The sequence below is a fragment of the Phacochoerus africanus genome, chromosome 11, assembly GCF_016906955.1.
Source record: "Phacochoerus africanus isolate WHEZ1 chromosome 11, ROS_Pafr_v1, whole genome shotgun sequence".
Classification (NCBI taxonomy): domain Eukaryota; kingdom Metazoa; phylum Chordata; class Mammalia; order Artiodactyla; family Suidae; genus Phacochoerus; species Phacochoerus africanus.
In genome coordinates, this window is record NC_062554.1 from 97,549,870 (window position 1) to 97,576,232 (window position 26,363).

At 36.1% G+C, this 26,363-nt stretch overlaps 1 protein-coding gene across 4 annotated transcripts in view; it reads left to right on the forward strand.

The window, feature by feature from the left end:
- The window catches only part of CACNA2D1 (calcium voltage-gated channel auxiliary subunit alpha2delta 1), a 482,485-nt gene that overhangs the window by 325,155 nt on the left and 130,967 nt on the right, over nt 1-26,363 (forward strand). For all 4 annotated transcript variants that reach the window (XM_047752036.1, XM_047752039.1, XM_047752037.1 and 1 more), the window contains exons 7-10: nt 898-1,029; nt 13,100-13,169; nt 16,339-16,389; nt 18,973-19,072. In XM_047752036.1, the coding sequence (XP_047607992.1) occupies nt 898-1,029; nt 13,100-13,169; nt 16,339-16,389; nt 18,973-19,072 (353 nt within the window). The remainder of the gene's footprint in view (nt 1-897; nt 1,030-13,099; nt 13,170-16,338; nt 16,390-18,972; nt 19,073-26,363) is intronic.

The window sequence follows — 26,363 nt, forward strand, 5'->3', positions numbered from 1 at the left end:
ATAATTACAAATTATATACTATTTTAGCCCATGTTATATCCTGTATTTTAATTGTTTCTCTCTCATTATAATTGTACTCTCCAACATCAGGCAGTCATTATAAGTAGGTGACCTGTCCCTTAGTAGTACCATGCTCTAATTATTAGTTGAACTAACTGGAAACAAGAAAATTATTGTTCATAATGGCAGTGAAAAGGTATCAGCTGCTTCTTATTTCTAACATTGATATAATCAAGCCTCTGAATGGGTTTTTTTCTTTACCAACCTATGTATATTTTTGGTTATTCTATAAACATAGTTGGTAGACTATGCTTATGACAAGCATCTCTTTGTTTTTGGTTTTAGTCAGTTAATAGACCAGACTATGTTAGTATATTGCAGAGAATCACCCATAGTTGGGGGTGGTGATTGTGAAACTGGGTCCTGAGGTATCCTATAGGTGTCTTCAGAACTGCCTCAATGGGAGGAATGCCTCCCACCACCTCCCACAGCGAAGACACTGTTATTGCCCATTTTAGGTATCTCAGTGGTTCTCAACAGAAAACAATTTTGCCTCCCAGGGTTTATGCGAGGATATCTAGAGACAGTTTTACTTGTGACAACTGGAGGGATGGTACTGGCTTCCAGTAGGTAGAGGCCAGCGATCCTGCTAAACATCTACAAAGCACTGAATAGCTCCACAGCAAAGTATGACTCAGCCCAAAATGTCAACAAGGCAACCATCATAAAAACATATGTTTGAAGAAATGATTCCATGTCTAAACTTTTTGATAACCACCAGATTCGAGTGCTTTCATCCATAAAGCAATGAAAATATATAACATTATTTTGCAAATAAATGAAGACATTCAATTATTAATGCTATAAATTTGAATTGATTTTTTTTTTTTTTGGCAGCAACAATTGTGTTAAATGAACTGAACTGGACAAGTGCCTTAGATGAAGTTTTCAAGAAAAATCGAGAGGAAGATCCCTCATTATTGTGGCAGGTGTTTGGCAGTGCCACAGGCCTGGCCCGGTATTATCCAGGTAAGTACTTGGTGATGCAATAGGTATCAAATAAAATGATAAGTACCAGACTTTGTGTTTCTTTAGAACACTCGTTACCTTCACCTACACGGTGAGAAAAAGATGGTTATTACGCTACTTTTTAAAGAAAATGTATCATGGCTTTCTGTCTACAAAAAGTTCTCAAAACCAAAACACCTGAAAAGCAGCTGGAGCAGTTGGCACCTGGAGTCAGGCAGGGCTGCAGGGAGACCAAGTAGCAGCTACCCGGGGACCAACAATAGAAGGTTGTCATGAATCCAAAAACAGTTCTGAGATAAGGGTCTAACTAAATAGCATGGTGCTAGTTGTAAGTCCCACTAGAGAAATGAATAGAACTTTTAGAAACTAATTGAAACATTTCTCTCCAGATCTCAAGTCTCTGCTTTTATATGAAAAGTGTTGATGCTTTAATCAGTGAATGTGGATTTGTTATGAGTATGATCAGAAGTGAAGTAAACTTTCACAAAAAATAGAGCTTTCATACATGTCGGGTTGGATTAATTCTGAAGGCATCTCACTAATGATATATATATGGAATGAAGATGAATGTATTTTACTAACTAAAATGAATAAACCCTTTTGTAATAACCTTTATTCTTATAGAAAGGGGTAAGGAGAAACAGATTTATAATGAAATTGAAAGATTAATCAGTCGTAGATTCTGAAACCCTGTTGAAAATACTGTAAATGCAATGTCTGTTGATGTTTTTAACTTCTCCATCTTTTAGAAGAAGCTGACTAGCACAAATGCATTTTCTGTCTCAAAGCATGACCTGAGATGTGGGATACATGCTAGGTAATTTGACTGTAAACAGTTGCAATACATATCAGAATATTTTTTAATACTTGCATTTTATAAACATTTAGAAAACAGAATTATTAGCAATAAAAAGTTAAAACAGTAAAAATCAGGATGAAATAGAAATTAGATAATATCTAGCTTTGTATGGCAATAGCAATGGGCCTAATCAGGCTGAATAGCAACCAAATTAGATAAAGATATATGACTGCACAGTGGCAAATGTTAGATAGTAAGATCATTGACAGTTCTTTTTTTTTTTTTGACAGAAATTAAGTGAGATAAGAATGGCCTGGTTTGTAAAAATGTCAGTGTTGGGGAAGAAATTATGAGTTAGTAAAATATTAATATCTGATGTGAGGAAAATATTATATCAGTTGTTACCATAATAGTGGAATCTTCTACTTAACAGATATTCAGTATCATACAACACTTCTAAAGTGCCATTATGTTACATATAAGTTAAATATCACGTCAGGAATTTGAAAATTTTTGTATGTAATATAAAGAAAGAAAAAGCAGTACTTACTCATGCCCATGGTAAACATGGTGTAATAAATCTTAAAGTTACAGCTGGTCTTACAAAACATTGTGTAATAAATCTTACAGTTATAGCTGGTCTTACAAAACATTTGTGAGCACAGTTTTGAATAATAGTGCACAAATAATAATAATACACAAATATCAGAATACGTTTATCAAAAATTTTTAGATTTTTAAGTCTTTTAAAATATATTACCTTGAGAGTTCCCTTCATGGCACACATTCATCACTGTCACTGTTGTGGCTCAGGTTGCAGCTATGGTGCAGGTTTGATCCCTGGCCCTGGAACTTCTCTGCATGACACAGGCCAAAAAATATTACAGGTACATTAAGTCATTGTGAAATTCCATATATGAGCAGTTGAGGGAAAGGAAGAAAAAGGTAAGTAAGATAAATTTAGGATAATAATGAGAAACTAAGAGTCCAGTACTGGAGGGACACTGATGCTGAGAAAGAAAGACGCATAAAGATTATAAGAGAGAAATAGAAAGGGGAGTGGTAGAGAAGATCGCATAAGAAAGGAGAGCAAGAACCCTGGGGTCAAGAGCCAGAAGGAAAGGTGGATCATATTATGCATACTTTCAAAGATAACTCTTTTTACAAATAGCAATTAACTTTTAATTATTCTAATCATCTATATTATTCTAAATGCTATTGAAGAAGTATGGTTTTAATTTTTTAATCCTAATCATATATTTTCAATTATGTTGACATTTCTCAACTTTTATCTTGGAAAGGATTTTTAAATATTTATTTAGCTGAATCCCTGTGGTCCCCTCAGAACATTAGCTGTAGAATGAACCCTGTGCTCTCTTGTTATATTTTGTTTTTTAGCAAAGGTTCAGCAGGTAAGTTACCTCATCATATGATCTCCAAGCTCATGTAATGGCTCCTTTGACTGATAGGGGAATACACTTAACGAAATTTCAATTGTAGTAAATCTGTTGCCAAGTTGTTCATTTTGTTTTTAAGTTATTTTTTGTATATAAAAATCTGTACATAGTTACAACTTGATGAGTTTGGTGATGAGTATACACTGCTGATAACACAGCCACAAACAAGGCCATAAACCTACCTACTATCTCCAAAAGTTTCCTCCCACACTCTTAACTATTCATTACATTTTTTAAGTTTTATTGAAGTATAGTTAATATACAAGGATATGATAATTTCTGCTGTACAGCAAAGTGACTCATTATACATATACACATATCCATTTTCTTTCAGATACTTTCCCCACATAGATTATCACAGAATGCTGGGTAGAGTTCTCTGTGCTATGCAGCAGGTCCCTGCTGGCCAATCAGTCCATATACCTCACTGTGCATATGCCAGTCCCAAACCCTCAGTCCATCTCTCCCCCACCACCTGTGTCCCCTTTGGTAACCCTAAGGTTTTCAAAATGTGAGTCTGTTTCTGTTCTATAAATAAATTCATTTGCTTTCTTTTTTTTTTTTTTTTTGCTTTTTATGACTGCATCCACGGCATATGGAAGTTCCCAGAGTAGGGATTGAATCAGAGCTACAGCTGCTGGCCTGCACCACAGCAACAGCAATGTGGGATCTGAACCATGTCTGTGACCTACCTACACCATAGCTCATAGCAATGCTGGATCCTTAACCCACTGAGCAAGCCCAGGGATAAAGTCTGCATCCTTATGGACACTAGTCAGGGTCATTACTGCTGAATCACATCAGGAACTTCCCATTTGTATCCTTTTTATATTCTACATATATGTCATATCATATGGTGTTTCTCTTTCATTGTCTCACTAACTTCAGTTAATTAATGAATCTTTAGTTCTATCCCTGTTGTTGCAAATATCATTATTTTATTCTTTTTTTATGGCTGAGTAATATTCCATGGATCTTTTCAAATTACGGTTTTCTACTGATAGATGTCTGGGAGTGGGATTGCTGGATCATATGGTAGTTCTATATTTAGTCTTTTGAGGAACCTTCATACTGTTTTCCATAGTGGTTGCACCAATTTACATTCCCCCCACAGTGTAAGAGGGTTTCCTCTTCTCCACACCCTCTTCAGCATTTATTGTTTGTAGATTTTTTGATGATGGCCATTCTGGCTTGTATAAGGTGGTGCCTCATACTAGTTTTGATTTGCATTTCTCTAACAGTTAATTACATTTTTTGCCATAAGAACACTTAACATAAAATCTACCCTTTTAGCAAATTTTTAAGTATACAGCACTGTATTATTACCTATGGGCTCTATGCTGTACAGAAGATCTCTAGGACTTACTCATCTTATGCGCTTTGACTAATACCTCCCCATTTCCCATTTACCTGAGCCCCTGGCAATCACCATTCTCCTCTGCTTCTGTGAGTTTGAGTATTTTAGAGTCCTCATATAAGTGGTATTGTGTAGTGTAGTGCTTTGTCCTTCCTGTCTGCTTATTTTACTTATCCTACCATCCTCCAGGTTCGTCCATGCTGTCACAAATGGCAGAATTCCCTTCTTTGCTAAAGTTGAATGATTAGTTCTTCTTTATGGTAATAATGCTGTTATAGAACTAAGTCTCTTTAGCAAAGACATTAACACAATATTGTAATTTAAAAGTGGACCACTATATTCCTGTTTATGCTAAAACATACTTTCAGTACATTTTACACTTTTCTTAAGTTTAAAGACTTTTTAAAATGAAGTGATTTTTAAGAAAACTCTCATTAAGCCATACTTTCCTGTCTGATTTGAGCCTCACCAGTTTGCTAAAGGCTAAAATAATGTAGAACAGCTCATCCCTGATTACTGTCTGTTAAAGCAAAGGTCAAAGTAGCCTTTAAATATTGTTAATTATTTTTATGAGCGGAAATAGAATAGATGTTACTTTTATAATTGGATTTTCATCTAACAAGATTTGGACCTCAGGCTAAGATCTTCCTACTGGCTGTGAGAAACCAGGTGAATCGCCTAAATGTTCTGAACTTTAATCATCAGTTCTGAAAAATATGAACACTAACTCTTCAGTTTACCCCCTGAGGGTTGTTGTGATCAATGAGATAATATAATAAGTAGATGCAAAATACAAACAGTAGGTATTTTTGCAAGAGTGAATAACTACTAGAATAGTGTTGCCTGAGTCCAGATTTCTCTTCTTGTGAGAAATTAAAGAACATAATTAAGGTTACAATCATTTGACCAGGAAGCTGAAATAGAAATGTGGACGGAGTTCTAAACAGATGCTCAAGCAGTAATAAACAACAGTTATACCATGTAGTGGAGTTGGTCAGAAGATGCAGGTTTTAGCCTATCACCTTAGTTAAGTTACTTCTCTGCAGGGTGGCCAGATAAAATAAAGGATCCCAATTAAAGAATTTTTTTAGTTATATGTATGTCATATTTAAGAGATATTTATGCTAAAAAGTTTTTTTAAGTCCAAATGAAAATGTAATTGTGTGTCTTTTATTTATTTTCATGGCAGAGCTAAAGCTTGTACCCATGTCTGGTGAAATCTTCACTGAAAGATGGGGACTGACTGACTGGAAAATCAGTTTAATTTATGAGTGCTTTCCTTCCGAAGCCTTTAATTGATTTATATAAATTAACGTTATTGCTATTAAAACAGCTTTCAAGAGCTAACAACATGGTGAATTTTTATGCATCATAAAACTATAGGTACAGACAGCACATTTCATCAGCTAGTGTCTCCTAAAATTGTACCAGTTACTGTAGTAATTGGGATTGTAATTAGGACTTAGAGTCTCATCAAAGTGCCAATGAAAGTAGCTCTTACTCTTTGTATATAATTAGTTGCATTTACCAAAAAAAAAAAGAAAACCTAAAATTTCCTTAAACTTCCTATTACATTTTTTAATATTTTACTAATAATTTGTTGTTTCTTCATCCTCCTTCATTTGTTCATTTCAAAAGCATAGGTTTACTGTAAAGGAACCTAGTGTATGTTTAATTAGTGTTAAATATACCTTAGGGAGACTTTTCCTTGTCCTTGTATCTGTTAGGAATTTGCTAGAATAAAATGCAAAAGGACCTGTGTGCAGAGTATACAGAGGGACATATTTCTGCCATGTGGAAATATGTTCTTGATCTACATTTTTTGAAAAATACTTCCAAATGTTTTAAACATCAAATAGCAGATGAAGAGCAGTCCAAAGAATCCTTTTTTTTTCATTATTTATAAAGGGAACATTTGATAGATTTCCAGTTAATTTGAAGAAAACGGCTTAGTAGTGCAGCCTCAACATTTTGGGTATCTATAAAAGAACTGCTTTCAGCAATCATTTATTTTTAAAAATGCCTCATTTTTTTTCACTTTGATATTCATGAATATATAAAAGTTTTAACTATGAATGTTTAATTACATTTGTTGATTGTTTTATAAATATACTTTAAATTGAAGTGACTACTATATTATTTTTTTATGCTGATGATTATTAAAGTCCAGTATATCAGTTCAGACTAATATTAGCTACTAGTTATAGAAAATCCAAAAGAGTGGTGATTTCAGCACTATGGAGATTGGTTTCTCACTTAAGTCAAAGAGTATGATAAAGGGTATGATAAAGAAGCTTCACATATAAGGTTTCACCATCCTATCTGATTTCTTTGCTATTAAAACACTGTCTGCCTCAGTGTTCACCACTGTTATTTGTGTTTTTTCTTAAGGGACAAAGAATGGTATTTCTTCTCTTTTTAAGGCACTTCCCAAAAGTCACAAAGGCTTTCCTCTTATACTACATTGGCCAGAATTTAGTGGTCTCATGCTCACAATTATCTTCAAAGTGCCATGTATACAGCTGTAAAGGACGAGCTGTACTAAGTAATAAGGGAAGAAGAGATACAGGGGACAAAAATATCTCTGTCATGGTTACTCTGTGCAAATTTGTGTTTTAAAATAACAAGATGTCCCTGCTTTGCAAAAATTTTTTTATCAAATTAGGGGGTCAGAATTTATATTTCTTGAAATTTAAATTACAATACAAAAGGATTAAATGACAAATAAATTAGACAGACTGAAGCAATAGATTTGCCACAGTTTTGGAAAAGTCAAGGTAATTATAGAGCACAGTCATGGGAGAGGTTTATGAACTGTGGATTGAAAATCAAATCCATGAATTAGAAGAGGTGAAAACCTCTTTAGAGAAAAGAAAAGGACACTTTCTGGATCATAGAACACATTCTCTTCCTTTTCATAGGAGATGATCCCAAGTCCCAACAAGTTAATACCTCCAGCTCAAAATCCAGAACCTCCAGGTCACATTCAGTTCTCTACATCATTCAGATAAGACTTTTCCTAATTTGACTACTTCTGAAATAGCAGAATACCAGTTACTTTCTTTGCCCTATTCCCATCACTGCCCAGATATCTAATATGCAGTGGTAGAGTCTTCTGTATGACAATAAACACTCCCATTTGGAAATGTGAATGGGAAATACAGCTGCAACTGGTCTATGGTATATATCACAGTCCATCAGGCAAGGAAATAGAAATACCTCCTACCCTTGAATAAAGTAGGTTTCTGGGTTAACCCTATCACACTGCTCTAGGTTGTGTTCTCTGGTTGCAGCTCTCTTGGCTGTAACCATTTCTGCAACATATGAAGGGGCATGGTTAGAACAGCTATCATACCTTGCTGTTCCTGGTGCAGACTTAGAGTTCAAAAATTCCCTTAGGGTTCACAACAACTGTAACACTTCTGCAGAGTAGACTTGTGTTTCTTTGATAACACGAACAATATCACTGACAACGCTTAGTTGGTTTCTAGTTTTCTTTCTTCTAGCGAGTTTCTTGTGTAAGCAGTTCCAACCCTAAGATTTAGTCTAAAAATCATTCTTAACTCCAATATATTTACTGAATTCTGAATTTACCCATCCTCACCGCTCTCATCTTAACAGTGGCTTGCTTGAAAACATTGCTGAGAACAGAACATTTGGTGTTATCATAATAGTGGACATTGCTCTTTTTAAAACTGTCTTTCTGTTCCCATGGCAAGAGGCCATTGGTTCTCCACCAAAGTTCTTTCCTCCCATTCCGCCCTGATGTTTTGATTAGGGGCATGACTACTTAGCTAGGGACCACTTTTGCATCTCTGTAAGGCCATGTGACTAGTTCTTACCAGTAGAATATTAGTGAAAGTAATATGTGTCACTTCAGACTTGAGATTGTTAGAACTTAATTGTTCCTTCTCCTCAGAACTTGTCCCTCCCTCTAATAGCTGCTTGCCCTAGGTAACCTTGGAAACAAAGTGTTGAAGAATGCAAAGGCTGCACCAGCTCTAGGTCTCTGAATACCTGTTTGGAGCAGAATCTATGGCCTACATAATGTCTAACTTAGTCTATTATATGGGAGAGAAATAAACTTTGCTGAGCAGGAAGAGAAAATTTGAGATTGTTCATTAAGTCACTTTGTGTAACCATAGCTGGTATAGAATCTTCTTTCTATGTTTAGGGTATTACCCAGGTTAAAAGTTTTACTGGGAAGTAGATTCTCTTGCCTCAGAATCTGAAGAGGATAGCTGTTTGCTTTTCTAGATGCACTGGCACCATGCTTTGGGTACATAATTCTACTCTGTCAAGGGGACTCATCCTAGCCCTTGATGGAGAGCCATGATACAAACTAGACACTGTGTAGAATCCATACCGAGACAGGAATAGGCAGCAACACAGATTCCTGGAAATTCTGTAAGCTGTGCAGTACACATTTATTGAATTAACTTTGGCTTTAAAAAAAATCCAAATTCATTATCTTGGCTTGCAATTCAAAACCATGACTAATACTCTATAGGAGATAACAGAGACAAGCCTAAGGAGTGATTCACATAACACCAATTAGATCTAGGCAATAGGACCAGGAATGGCTTTTATACGCATTCTTGCATGTGTGAAATTTGCTTTTTTTAAAAATCTTTACCTGAGATTAAAAATGTGAAGTCTTTTAGAATTAGAAAAATACGTTTTAACTTGTTCACTGGAAATGCAATTAGATGTCATTCAAAATGATACCATGAGGACAGCCCCTCAGTTCATCATTTTGTATATTATTTCCTAGCAGAAATTAAAAAAAAACCTGATACTCTAGGATTTTTAGACCATGTTAACTAGAAAATGGCTCTACAATCTGCATACTTTCTTAAGAATATTTCAATATTGAGTTAATGTACAGGTGAACACCTTTTTAAAATCAGTAATTTGATGGCTGACATAGCACACCCTAAATGTTATGTAAAGTATAAGTGTCATCCAGTAGATTTAGTCAAAGATAAATCAGTTCATTTCTTATCAGGAAACAATATAAATGATTATCACTGTTAATGATGGCTTCAGAAATAAGATGCCCACATTGTAGGCCGTCATTTCCACTCCTTTCTCCTGCCATCCCTAAATATTATTGCAAAACAAAAGGGACATCTAAAATAAGTGACACTTCACTTTTTGCAGGGACCGTAAAAGCTCTGATTTCCTTTCATACAGCTTTCATTGTACCTCATTATGAAACTTATTATTTTAGGGAATTGCAGTATGAAGTTATTATCCTTTTTACTATTTGACTTTCCATATTTCTGAGCCCATATAAATAATATGCCACTTAAGTGCCACAATGGGATTTTACAACAAATTAGTTTTATCACAGAATAAAGTACATTATTTAATTTTAACAATGTAAATATCTTAATTTAATGTAATCAAGGGATATTTCCTAATAGTAAATATCTCAACAGACTTCTAATAGAACGTTCTAAGAGAACTTTATTAATATTTTTTAATATAAACCATCTAAGATTATAAACTGTATTAAAATTTAATTGTATGGCTCCTACTGTAAATTATAGCCCTTTTTTCTATTTTTAAGAAATAAATTTCATGAAACAGTAATACATATGTTTCAATTAGCAATTACAGTGAAAACAGAAATTCTAGGTGAATATGCTCTGCAAAGAATTCAGAAATCTAATTTAACTGTGACTTTCAAATAAGTTTTATTAAACAACTTTTCAAACTCATTGGTTGACAACTTTCAACACATGATGGCCATTATTGTATTGGCTGTGGTAATCATACTTCTCAACTCACCAAAACATGAAAATTCATCTGAGTCCAGCAGGAGAAAGAAAATACAATATTTTGAATAAGAAAAGTTTTGTCTTAGAATAATAAAGAATTATTAACTCTAGCAGGGATTAGACTAATGAGGGATTAGTTAGAAGTAATTAGAGAACTCTAATTACCACAGGAATACCAGATAAAATATCTAATTTAACACTTAATAACTAATAGTTAATAACCGCCAGGGCAGAAGTAGATAGCCCAAGGAAGAGATTCCAGTGCCCCAGCACCTCAGGACTGAGGTCCAGATCTTTTTTCAGAGAACATGGTCATGGCCTGCTGAATGGCAGAGAAGCCACTGCAGTGTCATGGTGGTAGGATTGCTGCAATTCACCCTCTAAAAAGTTCCAGGTGTCCCATCAGAGGCTCTTCACTACAAAAATAGCCAAGGGTACTGCTGTCGAGTAGGTGAAGAACAGGAGAGCTACTGAAGCCTTGGTCTGGAGAAGCTACCCAGGGCTCTGAAGACTTTGCACACACTTAAGAAGCCAGACACTAGGAAAGCTATACTTGCTACAAGAGCCTTGAGCACACCCACCAGATGTTTTTCTTTCTTCCTCTGCTAATGAAGTATAAAATTGTGCTTGTGGGAAAAAAAGAAAAATAGTTAAAGGACCCAGAGCCATTTTCTCAGAACAAGATAAAAGTGTGATTTGGAGATGAGAGGCAGTAATGGACAACCAGCACAAGATTGTAGTGAAATAATGCAATTTATTTGAATTTGTAGTTATTACAAAGACCCTAACATGAGGAGTTAGATAATGGTTGAAAGTGAACTGACAAGTCTGCCTGCATACTTGTTGCTTAATTCTAGTGATACCACAATAAGGAAAAAAAAGTCCTATTTTATCTCACTGGCTCTAAGTTTCTACACATGCAAATTGAAAGAATTGAAGCAAATTTACCATTTCACTTGCATTGTCTGTATCAGTAAATGGTTGTTGGGGAAGTACTATATTCAAACATAACTGTTTGTTATAAATGTGATTAGTCATTTAAAATGAATAAATCACTTGATAATATAGCCATTAATGAGAAAGAAATCTCATAGTCAAACGAGATTCGGTAGTTTTTTTGCTTTTTTTTTTGACATATCCAAATTGGCCAAATTATCTTTGTCAGCTAATATACATGATTCTCAGAAACATTCCATATAATTTCCATTGTTTCTTAATAAAGAAAGGGCAAAATAGTTTGGAAGAAGTCATATGAATTGTTATTAGGAATTTCCCTGAATCATATGTCTAAATATGTTTAAGGAGAGGAGGACTTTTCCATTGGGTGTATGTGGGGGGTTTATATCTATGTATGTATGTGTAAAAACTTTGTAAAGCATTCTAATTACAGTAAATGTTGATTTAATAAGAAAAGGTGTAAATTAATTGCATTTGAAAAGCGATGCAGAGAGTTCGCCTCATGGTTTAGTGGTTAACAAACACAACTAGTATCCATGAGGACTGGGTTCACTCCCTAGCCTCGTCCAGTGGGTTAAGGATCCAGCGTTGCCGTGAGCTGTGGTGTAGGTTGCAGACACAGCTTGGATCCCACATTGTTGTGGTGGCATAGGCCGGCAGCTACAGCTCTTATTCCACCCCTAGCCTGGGGACCTCCATATGTCACAGATGCAGCCTTAAAAAGAAAAAAGACACACACAAAAAAGCATTACAGTTGGACAGACTGTTTCTGATTACTGCAAAATAATAAAGGCTCTGAAACTAACAAGATTCTTGATCTGATTTATTCAGATCATTCAAGTACATACAAGGAAAAAATTTTGTACAGTTATTTTAATTATAAGTTAACTTTTATAATTTCAAATGGACTAGCCATTGTCAAATATGTGAATAATAAGGTTAAAAATTATCTTATTATAACAATCCAAGGAAAACAACAAGCTTTTTATAGACCAAGATAGTATAGCATTGAATAAAAAAATATAAGGATCAAATAATTGAAAGTACAGTTCCCAATGGGCAAGACTTTTTTTAAGGTAAGTTTTTTCTTTAGTAGAGAAGAAAGCAAATGTATAACTCCTGAAACCTGGTAAAACATTAATTGCCACCCAGAAAATTCTTGTATTTACAAGTTATTTTTGAAATAATATAAAAAAATTGACTTACACAACTTTCTTTTGTTCTGTTATGTTGTTTTCCATTTTAAAAAAGAAAAATAGGAGTTCCCATTGTGGTGCAGGGGTTAACGAATCCGACTAGGAACCATGAGGTTGCGGGTTCGCTCCCTGGCCTTGCTCAATGGGTCACAGACACAGCTCGAATCCCGCGTTGCTGTGGCTCTGGCATAAGCCAGTGGCTACATCTCCTATTAGACCACCTAACCTGGGAACCTCCATATTCCACGGGTGTGGCCCTAGGAAAGACCAAAAAAAAAATAATAATAATAACAATTAATTTTAAAAAATTTTTAAAAAAGGAAAAAAAATTAAAGGCATAAAAGTGGTATCTCCCATTTTAATATTGCTCTGGATAAGTGGAATGTGTCCTTGGTGCTTTATGATTTTTTTAAGAATATTAATTTCCTAGATAATAGCTAATATTTTGATTTTCTTTCTATATTTTACATTTAATTTCTTTCTCTTGCCCTTTCTCTCTATTCCTTTGTTTTTTAAAGCTTCTCCATGGGTTGATAACAGTAGAACTCCAAACAAGATTGACCTTTATGATGTACGAAGGAGACCATGGTAAGAATTTTGGGGTAGTCATGAAAAGAGAAAGCAAAAATAAGATTTTGGTTTTTTTTAAGTTAGCATCTTTCCATTATCAGGGTGAATATTGTCTGAGTATGTAAAGAGTTCTCATGTTTTTTTTCTTTCATACATTTGAATTTTATACATTTTTACTTCTAAAAACAGTAAAGCTAAATGAAGCTGATGAGTTCAGTGGGCAGTGGTAATGAATATTGTTGAAATGAATTATGAAACACATTTCAAAAGGACTATGCTAAGTTTTACAGTCAGTGTCATCTCTAAATCTCTTTTAGCTGGTGGGGATTTCTATTGAAAAGTTCCCAGTTTGCTTGGAGTAGGGCCCAAGCAGATCTTCTAGGTAAAGTAGAAGGCATTTTGCCCCTGACAGTGAACTTATGAGAACTGACCCCCGGGTTATAGTCATATAGCTTAGGTTTTGTTTTTTTCCAAAAAGAAACTTAATTTGTTCCTCACTACTAAAACAACTCATTCTCCTAACACATTTTAAAAAGCCCCAATATCTCATAACTGTGCTCACTAGGAAACAATTACTAAACTCATTTATTTTAATTTTTTAATGCATTTAATATGTGGATATCTTTTTTTAAATGAGTTCACACGTTATTCATACTTTGTAACCTACTCCTTCATATCAATACCGTGGAGTACCTTTTCATAAAAGACACACTTAACGTCATTTTAAAGAATGGTTATATGGTAACTTATATTAAAAACCCCCATTACTGGGCATTTATTTCTGAGTTTTTGCTTGGGTTCAGACAAATTTTAAGACACATAATGCTTGATTCAACGAAATATACTTAAGGCTTTTAAAATACCCTGATAAATGTCCCAGGAGCAATTTACATCAACACCATACCATATATAAGAGTACCACATTTTTTTTTTTCTTTTTACGGCCTCACCTGTGGCATATGGACGTTCCCAAGCTAGGAGTTGAATCTGAGCCACAGCTGCCAGCCTGTGTCACAGCCACAGCAATGCCAGATCTGAGCCACAACCACAACCTATGCCGCAGTTCATGAAGATACCAGATTCTTAACCCACTGAGCCAGGCCAGTGGTTGAACCCACATCCTCCCAGAGCCTAGTCGGGCTGAGCCACAACCGGAACTCTAGTACTGCATACTTTTTTTTTTGTCTTTTTGTCATTTCTTGGGCTGCTCCTGCAGCATATGGAGGTTCCCAGGCTAGGGGTCTAATTGGAGCTATAGCCACCGGCCTACGCCAGAGCCACAGCAATGCAGGATCCGAGCTGAGTCTGCAACCTACACTACAGCTCACGGCAATGCCGGATCCTTAACCCACTGAGCAAGGCCAGGGATCGAACCTGCAACCTCATGGTTCCTTGTTGGATTTGTTAACCATGGAGCCATGATGGGAACTCCCTAGTACCGCATAATATTAATCCCCATCTTATTCTTGTTGATATTTATCCAAGTCAGTGACTATGGCCATCGTTTGTTGATTGGGCTACGACATCAAATGATTTGGCTTCAGGAACTGATTGTTGTGGCAGAAACTTAGAAATGAGGTGCCAACCAGAAGAGATAATATCTGCCCTCTCACCTTCCCATTGAGAGGCATGCCAGAACCATTTGTCAAGATGCTAGACAGGAACTAGATTTGCCTTCCATTGGAATACCCCAGAACTCGTGCTGCTTTACCTTCATGTAGAGAAACAAACTTGAGTACAAGTTATAAACTCTGTCATGAACATATAGTCCTGGGTACTTTCTAATTGTGCTAGATTTTGTCTAAAAACTAGTTGGCAAGTAGTCTGGCAAACTTCTGAGAAGTTAGAGTTAGAGTCATGGACAGTCAATAGAATACTGAGGTCAGGTGCAGCTCTTCCTTTTGGGGAAGGCAGGCCCCCAGTTTCTCATCAATCTGGCCAGGCAACAGGATCTTTCAGGATCGCTCATCTGCAGTTAAGTTTATCTCTACAATGGGTAAACCATCTAAATAATTAGAATTCTCCTAAAATCTCCTCTAACATACAGAGATTCAGAATGTTCAGGGCTGGGGTTAAATGTGTTAATCAGGATTTTGAACTGGCTCTCCACGTGATTTTTGGACACTATAAATTTTGAGAGCCACTGCTTGAAACTTTTAGAAATAACATATGTTGTTTTGCTTTTAATTATTTTATTGTCCCTTTGCATTTCTCTTCTATTGATGCTGCTTTTTCATATTACTAGACCACTAATCTATTTGAGGGAGGGTTTTTTTTTTGCATTTAAATATGTGACATTGTCTTACTATATTTGTTTTTTTTATTGTTCCTTAGAATGAGTTTTAAGAGCTGTGGTCAGCAAAATTAAGTTTGGGATAACTTTTTTTTTTTTTTTTTTAGAGAAATGTTCTTCCAGCAGTTAATTTCTTTTACTCTGAGTATTAAAACAAATGTCTTATTCTTTGGTTATAAATATCTATAAAGCATACTTTAAATATTATACATTATTATGTTAAATATGGCTTTTTTTTTTTTTGTTTTTTCCACTTTATGGCTGCACTGTGGCATATGGAAGTTTCGGGGGCAGGGATTGAATCCGAGCTGCAGCTGCGACTTACACTGTAGCTGTGGCAACAACCGATCCTTTAATCCACTGCTCCAGGCCTGGGATCAAACCCATGCCTCCACAGAGACCTAAACTTCTGCATTCGGTTTCTTAACCCACTGTATATAGCAGGAACTTCTAAATACAGCTTTTTAAAATTGATGTTGTAGAATTTTTTTTTTTTTTTTTAGGGCCCCCCGCCACACACACATAGCATATGGAGGTTCCCAAGCTAGGGGGTCGAATTGCAGATGTAGCCTTCGGCCTACAGCACAGCCACAGCAATGTCAATCCGAGCCGTGTCTGTGACCTACACCACAGCTCAGGGCAATGCTGGATCCTTAATCCACTGAGCAAGGCCAGGGATCGAACCCGTAACCTCATGGTTACTAATTGGATTCATTTCCAGTGAGCCACAACGGGAGCTCCTAAAATTTTGAATAAAAGAGCATTTCTTCTGAGATGGAGTGGAAGTAAGGCCTAGCTTAGAATATATTGCATAGATTAGCAAATAGGAATTGAGTGAATGTCAGTATTTGATCTTTCACAAGAGAAAAAATATCCGTGTGATATTTGTTACAGGTACATCCAAGGAGCTGCATCTCCTAAAGATATGCTTATTCTGGTCGACGTGTAAGTATATATTACCTATTTTTATATACTGAGAATATAGGAAAGATTTTTAGATAACAGTAATAGGTTGGGACTAGAAAGTAGGTTAAAAAAAAGACAAAGAATAATTATGACTTTTATATCCAGACAAATCAAATTAAGACAGTAACAAAACAAAAAAAATTCTCTTATTGAAAATGAGAGGAGTCTGAGTCGGAATGGAAAATTATGGCTTGATTCTAAAGTGTGAGCTTTTTACAAAGGTATTAATTTGTTTCCAGTTTTTTGCTTTATATTTTAAACAATATATTAAAGTACCTGGTTGCTTAAACTACCAAAATCAGCTCCTTCTACCAAAAAGGTGGAATCATTTTGTTGGCACTTAGTCATCCACTATCTTTTAAGGATTTAGTCATAAAATAGATAAATTAAATATCAGTAGAGGGACTTTCTCAAAGGAAATGCTGAAATACAGGAAAGAATTTCATGTTTTTATATTGATTATTTGTCACATTACTTCAAGTAAGGGTGTGTGTGAGTTTGTATGTGTTTGTATATGTGTGTGATCTTCTAATTAGATTGAAGATGAAATTGTAAAAGATAGAGAAGGATATATCCTGCTATAGAGATTTAGTTTTTAAGTACAATACCAAAGAATTAAAAGCCTGATGTATAAAATGCTTTTATTATTTTCCCTGAGAGAAAAAAATACATCTTCATCTCTTCTTTACCACAGTAGAAGAAACAGAATCTAAGGTTTTATAGGCCACTAAGCCCATATAATAGTATAATGTTAGCATTTGAAAAATTTCGACATTGTGACCTGAAGTAAATAAGTTTAAAATCTTATAACCTACCTGAGAAACAGAAAATAAATGAATTTTACAAATGTAACATATATATTAATCCTCATTTCATTTATTAACAGGCATTTAAACCTCATTTTGTTTTTATTAATTTATTATAGAGTTTGTCCATAAAATAATCCTCGATAGTCTGCTTAAGTATAAATCTAAATGGTAATACACTGTGTTATAATCTTGTTGGATATATGCTAATTTCTAGAAATATTTTCTCATATTAAAATCTTTGTAACCCACCTGTTTATCTCAAGATTAAATATGTATATGAAGTAGAAATGCCATTTTAAAAAATTATTTCAACAAAAATGTATTTTGCATGTCTTGTATACAATATAACAGTATAAAGACAGAGGTGATTAAGAACTGGTTGCTGATCTCAAAATGACTCAAATATATTGGTGAAGTTAAACCATATTCAGGAATTATTAAAACAACTGTAGAACATGATAAAGTTTGATGCAGTACTAAAGGAGTACATAGGAGAGAGCATACTTCAATTTAAATGTCAGGAAAGACTTCCTAAGGGAGGTAAAATTAGAATTGAATCCAAAGCTAAGATTTAGCAAGGCAGCCCTGGGAAAGGAGAGGAGGGAGAGTGGAATTTCAGGTGGAAGAACTGACAGGAACAAAGTGGCTTGAGATCATCAAGGGGGAGGGGGGAAGCTCTGTAGAGGTAGAAGAAGGCAAGAGAGAAAAAAATGGCAAAAGTTTTCTCCATGTCAGGCTGTTAAGATTGTTGGCTATTTTGAGGTCACTATGAGCTATTAAAAGTACTGGATCAAGGTATGCTGCCAGAGTTCTCACCTGGTAGCATGTGGAGTAGAAGGGACTAAGAGATTGATGAAGTGGCTATTATCCTAGCTCCAGGTCTTGAGGTAATAAAGTCCCAGGTGAGAGAGGAGAGAGGATGCTGAGAAGGCCACTGTTTTAGGAACATTATAAAATGGAATGAACAAATGAGATCATCCAAATGGGTATGGAGGTTTAGAGGGAAAAAGAAATTGAATGACTAAGATCTAGTGTGGTTGGTATCATACATACGGAGGAAATAAATACATTTGGGACTAATTTGTCATTTTGGACATTGAGCTTTTAGTCATTTAATAAAGAGCTAGAAGAGTAAAACTGGGGAACATTTGGGGAGCTAGAGATGTACAAGTGGGAGTTAATTGCCTGGAGATGAGCCCCACAGATAGATGAGTTTGTCAAGGATCATAAAATATGTAGAGACAAGAATAATGAGACTAAACCTCAGAGTATATCTACTTTAGGATGCAAAATAAGGCATTGTGTCCACACATCTATCAATTATCAGTTATTATGCTGCTTCGTAATTATTGGTTTAATCAAGTCAAACAATGGGCTCCTAGAGCAACAACTGTATCTCTTCATCTCTGTAGCTTTCATGCCTAATAGAGCTGGTATTCATATATATTTCTTGAGTAAGTGAATGCGCCAAGAGTTTCCACAGTTTCTTAAGGTTGTTCCTTGACATGTAATTTTCATCTTTGTGGTTAGAAATAAATACATTCTGGTGCTCGTAGGAAAGAAGACAAGATTTCTTGTAATTTATTTCTACTTGCTATCTTAGGCTTTTTCTACTACTGATTTTTAAAGCCAAAATTACTATTTAAACACTATATAAATGATCTAGAGCCAGTGCATAAGTTGCATTTCCTTAGGGTGTCTGATACTGATTAAATACATGGTCATTAACATGTGCGGACCTATTTTTTTATAGGAGTGGAAGTGTTAGTGGTTTGACGCTTAAACTGATCCGAACATCTGTCTCTGAAATGTTGGAAACCCTCTCAGACGACGATTTTGTGAATGTAGCTTCAGTAAGTATATAATGATTGCATTTTGCTGAGTTAAAGCTGCAATTTCTATCTTCCACTGACTTTAAAATTGTAGTATTTTGTCATGGATAGGCAGACTATCTTACTGAGCTGTCTTATCTTGTTACTCATTCTCCTGTACTTCCACACCAAGGTCCTGAATGTCTGAGGCTTTACCCATGAGTGAAGTAATTAAAGCAATGAAAATGGAAGAAAAACATTATACATATTCTGTTTGACTCAGAGGAGCTAAAACAGTTGACATGAACCCCTGTACTCCTTGAAATTGTTGTAACTCCCAATAAGTAGTGACTTGGTAATATAATTATATGGCAATTCTCTCTTCATTATCATGCTCATTTTGCACACTGGATACATATATATCCATAATGCATTATGGTTTTAAAATATTTTTTATTAACATGGAAACGATAGCTATTTGAATGTGCTTTCTTAAAAATCTTCCTTCCCAGGAACTATTTTAGACCTTCCTACTCATAGCTAGAGAGCACTGAACTCTAAAGCAAATAAAGCATGTCAAAATGAATATTACCTTATCTTATATTAATTCATAGAATTTTTATCAGAAAATTTCATGACTGTTTACCCATGGATATAATTTCACCTTCTAAATGGTTATATTCATAGAGGCGAAAGTGTGGAGGAAGAATTTGTTTTGTACAATGGAGAATGTATCTGCCTCTAAAACCAGATGGGAGGAAGATAGAGCAGCTGACATACAATTTCTTCCTTTCACTGGGACACCCTTGGAAAAAAATAGGCAAAGGAACCAGGTATAATCTCTTGTCAACCAGAGATTCAAGTAACTAGATAAACCATATTTACTAAGAGGAAGAAGATTTAGTCTAATAATGCTTTTAGCAGGACATCCCTAGCTAAGGGTATCTATCATAAACAATGAGGCAAGACTCCTTAAAAAATATCTGGTAGGTAGTATAACTCTGTGGGCAATAAATTGGAGATATTTCATGCTTTAAATGCTCCTACTATACAAGGAATCCTGTAAACCTCTTTTTTGAGACCTCTTTTTGTCTGGGTCCAGAGAAGTGTCTCCAAAACAGTGAGGAAAGACCTGGCCTATTAGTTTTCTAAAGTTGCCATAACAGAATAACACAAACTGGGTAGCTTATACCACAGAAATTTTTCTCTCACACAGTTCTGGAGCAGAAAGCCCAAGACCAAGGTGCTGGCAGGGTCAGTTTCTCCTAAGACCTCTTTCCTTGGCTTACAGGTGGCCCTCTTACTGCCACTTCATATGGTCATCCCTCTGTGCAGACTGCTGTCTTTTCCTCTTCTTATAAGGACAACCAGTCATATTGGATCATGCGCTTAAAAATTACCCCGATGGCCTCCTTTTTAACTTACCTCTTTAAAGAACTTACCTATTGGAGTTCCTGCAGTGGTGCAATGAGTTAACAATCCAAAATGTCTCTGCAGTGATATGGGTTCAATCCCAGCCAAGTTCAGTGGGTAAGGACCTGCTGTGGCTCAGATTTGATCCCTGGCCTGGGAACTTCCATATACCATGGGTGGGGCCAAAATAAAACACTTATCTATGATTACTGTTAAATTTGGTGGTTGGGACATAAACATAGGAATTGGACTGGGGGCATAGTTCAGCTCATAACCCCTTGGGAAACTTCTCTTCATGCCCATTTCTTTCTATGCTTTATCTGAACCTTTAGCAACACTTTAGCTTATCTGCATCCTTGATATTAGTATAATTTGATACTACATACGAGCTCTGATTCATGTCAGTCTGATTTTATAATCTGACCCTGTGTGTGTTAACTCATAGCTTATTCAACAAAATGAGAACAAGTAAAATGTAATGCTTGGTCGCTCAAATAAAATGATCAGAAAAGATAATCATTTAGTTTAATTAGTACATAAACATATGTTTATTTAAAGTCATTGGAAAAATATCTTTGGCATAGAAAAAGAGAAAGTTGTAAAAGTAATAAATTCATTACAGATTTGGCATATCTAATGAAATTTATGTAAACCCAGCAGACATTAAATATGGTTAATGTCTTAATCTGGCTTCTTACTGATTCTTGTTCATGGATTCAAGTGTAAGTGGTTTATTTGGGACATGATCCCAGGAAACATAATCAATTAAAGAAGTGAGGCAAGGGAAGGAAGGAAGACAATTAAAAGAACTTAATTTAATTTAAAGGAACTTAATCCTACTGAGGAATCCTAGAAGTTGTATAGAATATGAACTTCAAAGTTATTCTGCCTCAAGGCCAAATGAGCTAGGGTTTCAAGCACCAACCTTCCATATGTGTAGGTAGAATAGACTCTGGCTACTAGAGAGAGAAATGAGGGGGAAAAAAAAGTTGCAGGTAATGGTAGTTAGAAACCTGCCCTGTGTCCATTGCTTCCAGTTAATGATCCTTAAAGACGGCATCTAACATGTCATTTAAGGCCAGTGTTTCCATATTGATTTTCTGTCTAGATGATCTATCCATTTATGAAAGTGAGGTATTTTAAGTTCCGTGCTGCTACTCTATTACTGCCAGTGTCTCCTTTTATGTCTGTCAATACTTGCTTTGTGTATTGAGATGCTGCTATATTGCATGCATAAATATTTACTTATAAGTGCTATAACTTGTTGGATTGATTCCTTTATCTTCTAAAAATTCCTGAAAATGTGACCATTGTTTTTTATGAATGGATAGTCTGATGCCAGTACATCAATGGACTTAGCACCATGGTTCAAAGTACATGTTGTGTCTTGAAGGACAATAGTCCAACTCAAAGACAGTCATTTCAAAGTTAGAACTTTAGTTGCATATTTAGAAGACTGTCGCAATGTTTTGTCAGGCTGGCAGCTTGTAAATGAGCCAGAATATGGTAGACCCAGTAGATCCTGTGGTCATTTATTGTTGGACTTCCTTAACCATAAAATAAATTGTTTGATTTAAAGAGATGTTATGCAGAATTCCATGATGATATCCTGTGATGATAAATCAGGCAGTTTGTGAATCCATAGGATTAGTGATATTGGATGAGGCATTGTAAACAGGAAAGGGGAAAGGGCAACTCTTTTTTTTTTTTGAAGTCTTACTGATTTTTATTTTTTCCATTATAGTTGGTTTACAGTGTTCTGTCAATCTTCTACTGTACAGCAAGGTGACCTTGTCACATACATATACATTATTTTTCTCACATTATCCTCCATCATGCTCCATCACAAGTGACTAGATATAGTTCCCATTGCTATACAGCAGGATCTCATGGTTTAACCATTCCAAATGCAATATTTTGCATCTGTTAACCCCAGATTCCCAGTCCATCCCACTCTCTCCCCCTCCCCCTTGGCAACCACAAGTCTGTTCTCCAAGTCTGTGAGTTTTTTTCTATGGAAAGGTTCATTTGTGCCATATATTAGATTTCAGATATAAGTGATATCATATGGTATTTGGCTTTCTTTTTCTTACTTACTTCACTAGTATGAGAAACTCTAGTTCCATCCATGTTGCTGCAAGTGGCATTATTTTGTTCTTTTCTATGGCTGAGTAGTATTCCACTGGGTACATATACCACATCATATCTTCTTAATCCATTCATCTGTTGATGGACATTTAGGTTGTTTCCATGTCTTGGCTTTTCTTAATAATGCTGCAGTCAACATATGAGTGCATATATCTTTTTCAAGGAAAATTTTTTTCTGGATAAATGTCAAAGAGTGGGATTGCTGGGTCACATGGTAGTTCTATATTTAGTTTTCTGAGGTACCTCCATACTGTTTACAATAGTAGTTGTACTCTTAACTGAAATGCGTATCAGTAAGAAGAAAAACAAAGTTTACTCAGTCCCATTCCAGACAGATAAAATCACATATAACGTATTTAATATCAAGTTGTTAAATGTCTTTTTGAAGAGTGATAGTATTGAAGACAGCATTAGACAGTTTCCAATGGCACCAATGGCAGTAGCTATGTCACACTTGATGAGAAAGAGCCATGTTTTTAGGCACATGTATATCCCTTCTCTCTCTGCTACCTGGCTGCCACATTTATGATCCCATTTTTTTAAGCACTACAGTTGCTACAGAAAAGGCTGATGACCTACATTCCCCTAGCTACCCAGTTGTTGAGTACCTTCTCTATAATGAATATCTAGTGGTAATTGATATGAGACAGAGATCTGCTCATTTCATGAAAACTCCCAGAAGTCCACGCTCATGCTTCCCTGAACTCTTTGTCTGGGGAAATTCTTCCAGTTCTGCTTCTTCAAGGGCATTGGCCAACATTAGCCAAGCCATCTGCCACTATACAGGAATCTGAGTCTTTTCTTATCTATCTCCCTTACACCAAATTGATGACCAGGTGTTCTTTGCCTCACGATCCATCCACACCCATTTCCTGGCATGTTTTCCCAGTATATGCTGGTTCGTATTAGACAGATCTTACATCTCTTTTGCTGAATATCCTCTTTTTTCTGTGTTCCTGGAACAGAGACTATTTTTCCAGGTTGGCCATGTTGAGACCTGATCTATTTGTTGCCAATGGCCATGATGGCAGATGACATCAGATCTTCAAGATAGCAAGCATCATTTTTATTGTCTCTAGGAATGAAGAAACTACTTCCCTTTAAGGGGATGAGATTGCTTTTTCCTATCCAGAGAGTAGAGCAGAATCTGGCAGTTAGTGTTTTCAGTCACATCGATTCAGGTGTCCCCATTCATAGTTAGGTTCCCATTCTTTGCCTATCAGTACCCTGACTTTTGCGTAGAAGACTGCCATGGCTGTGAATGCAGGCTCCTTTATAATTATGTACTTTTAAAAGCAAATACTGTGACTGTTTCTAGCACATGTTGACCTTCTCATATCAGGAGATTAGATTCTCTTTATTGGCTGCTTTGTAAGTCATCTGGCTGTCACCCTTTGCCCTTGATGGATAGTTAGCTGACATGAGGTGGTCACTTTCTTCAACGAATGTAACAACAACTAATCAACTCCAGGACCTTAAGATTACAGTTGTCAGCATACTTTGCAAATTCTAGGTGCCTCCCCTTTATTCAGTATTGTGTTCTGGTCACTGCAGATGAAAATCTTAGCAGTTATGATATTGTAACCTCTGAGGGGTTTTCTTTACTCAAGTTATCACTGATAGACAGACAGTTGCCAGCGGAATCCTTGTGGCCACATGGCTGGTGAATGATTTAGTTCTGGAATCTCTTCCAGAGGATTTGTTTCCTAAGACCTCTGCTGGTATTATTGCCAAAACTTGCCCTCTGTCAACCAGTGCCTAATAGAAATGTGGAGACAGAGTTTTGGGTGAAGAAGAAAAAAAATAGCTTTTATTGCTTTGCCAGGCAAATGAGACCCCAGGAGGCTAATGCCTTAAAGACTGCGACCCCCATTAGGAAGAATTGTGGGGAATTTTATAGTAAACAGGAAAAAAGCAGGATCCTGAATAAGAATCAGGGTTGAGGGCAAATATGCATTCTTTCTTTGGGGGAATCTTAGTCATCAAACCTGGTGTCAGGAAATCTCTGCATGATCATGATGGTGGACTTCTGGATTATTGTGAAAAGGGCATATTGATCAGAGATTAGAACAGACTAGGAAGTTCCTAAAACCAGCATGTGCTGATAATCTTTAACCCACAAGCAATTGTGCTCAGGGTGCCTAATCTTTAGCTTACAGGTGATTATGTTTACGGTCCAATTAAGCCAGGGAGAAGGACAAAAAAGGACTCTAAGCTGATCAGTGTTATTCATTTCTAAAAGAAGCATAAGGAACATAACTTTTCTCTTAAGTATATAGATGCCTATATTATTATGTATATCCATTGAGATGGAACCAGGATCCTGCCCTAAGGCTGTACTATTGTTTCTTGACCTATTCCTCCACTGACTGCATTCCCTTCTTTCCCCGATCAGCAACTTGGAACTCAGGGAAGGCCATGGAGGCTGAATGAGGACTATTTCCTAAAAATAAGAAATGGGATACACAGAAAGGCTTTTATGCCTAGGAACCCCACAGGGCCCTGCTCGGTTATAGTATCAATTTACATGTTCCTTCCCCTGAAATAGTTTATGAGACCAGGATTCAAGTACAAATGGCTTATTGGGAAAGTAATTCTAAGAAAGATTTAGAGAAATGTGAGAAGAAAAACAAAGACCCAAACTAGTAAACAATGGATTATCAAACAGGTTACCACTCTGAGTGATTAGATCTTAATCCTCTATGCAGTTCTGAAAACCAGTGTAGATTGCATGAATTGAGATTATTCTTTCCAAGGAGACAGTGTGCTGGAGTATTTAAAGTTAATGACTGCTTCCAAGGGACATTAATTACCCTGGTTTTCCCCAGACCACCATATGCACAAGCAGAAGGCTCCCAGAAACCTCGGGCAGTTAAATTGGGACTGACACGCATGGAAAGATGGATGGGGCACTGGTAGCATCTGCCACAGTTAGAAACTGGACAATGCTATTAAAAATATATTTGAAGAGATTTTATGACTAAACAGTAGAAATGGCTTTGAATGAATTTGTTTTCATCATTTAGCCAGCAACTAATGATCCTTTTATAAATTTATTTAATTCCTTTATCATGAGTCTTTTGCTCTTATTGTTAATGGTGGTTGCATTGTCTCTCCAGTTCTTATATGTGCTCAGCAAAGAATTGAGGTGAAAAAAAAAGTGAAAATGTTACAGCTATGTTGCATGCATTACAAAGCACAAGCAAGTTTATTAAAGCTCTCAGAGGGAGAGCAGGCACCCTGTGAGTAGGGACTGGACCCACTTTACGGTTGGGTTTCCCTATATAGGCCCATGCTTTCGACCAGAGTGAAGACCTTTTTTTTTCCCTGCCGAGGCCTACTGTGTGTGTGTGAGGGTTGGTTGTTGATTGGTCTCAAGTGTGTGCCTCATGTGCATGGGCATATTTGATTTTCTGGTTGGTCTCGTGATACACCTGCTGACCTGATGATTGGTTGGGGAAAGAGGGGTCTTACGATACACTTACTGGTAGGTTGGGCGTGTATATTGCTCCTGAGGGGTAAGGAATGGGCCACATATTTTCCTAGCAGGGAGTAGCAAGGAGTAGGCCTGATTCTCATGCTGGGAAAAGGGGCATTACAGTGAGATGGGGCGGGGTGATGATGAGGGTCTGGTAATTTTTGTCTTGACCAGAGGCTTTGAGTTCAGTCTCCTTGAAGGGGACCTGAAGCCAAGCACTATCAAACCTCATTGATTATTACTTACATTTATATAATATTTAATATCAATACCTGAAAATGATATATTTTAAGA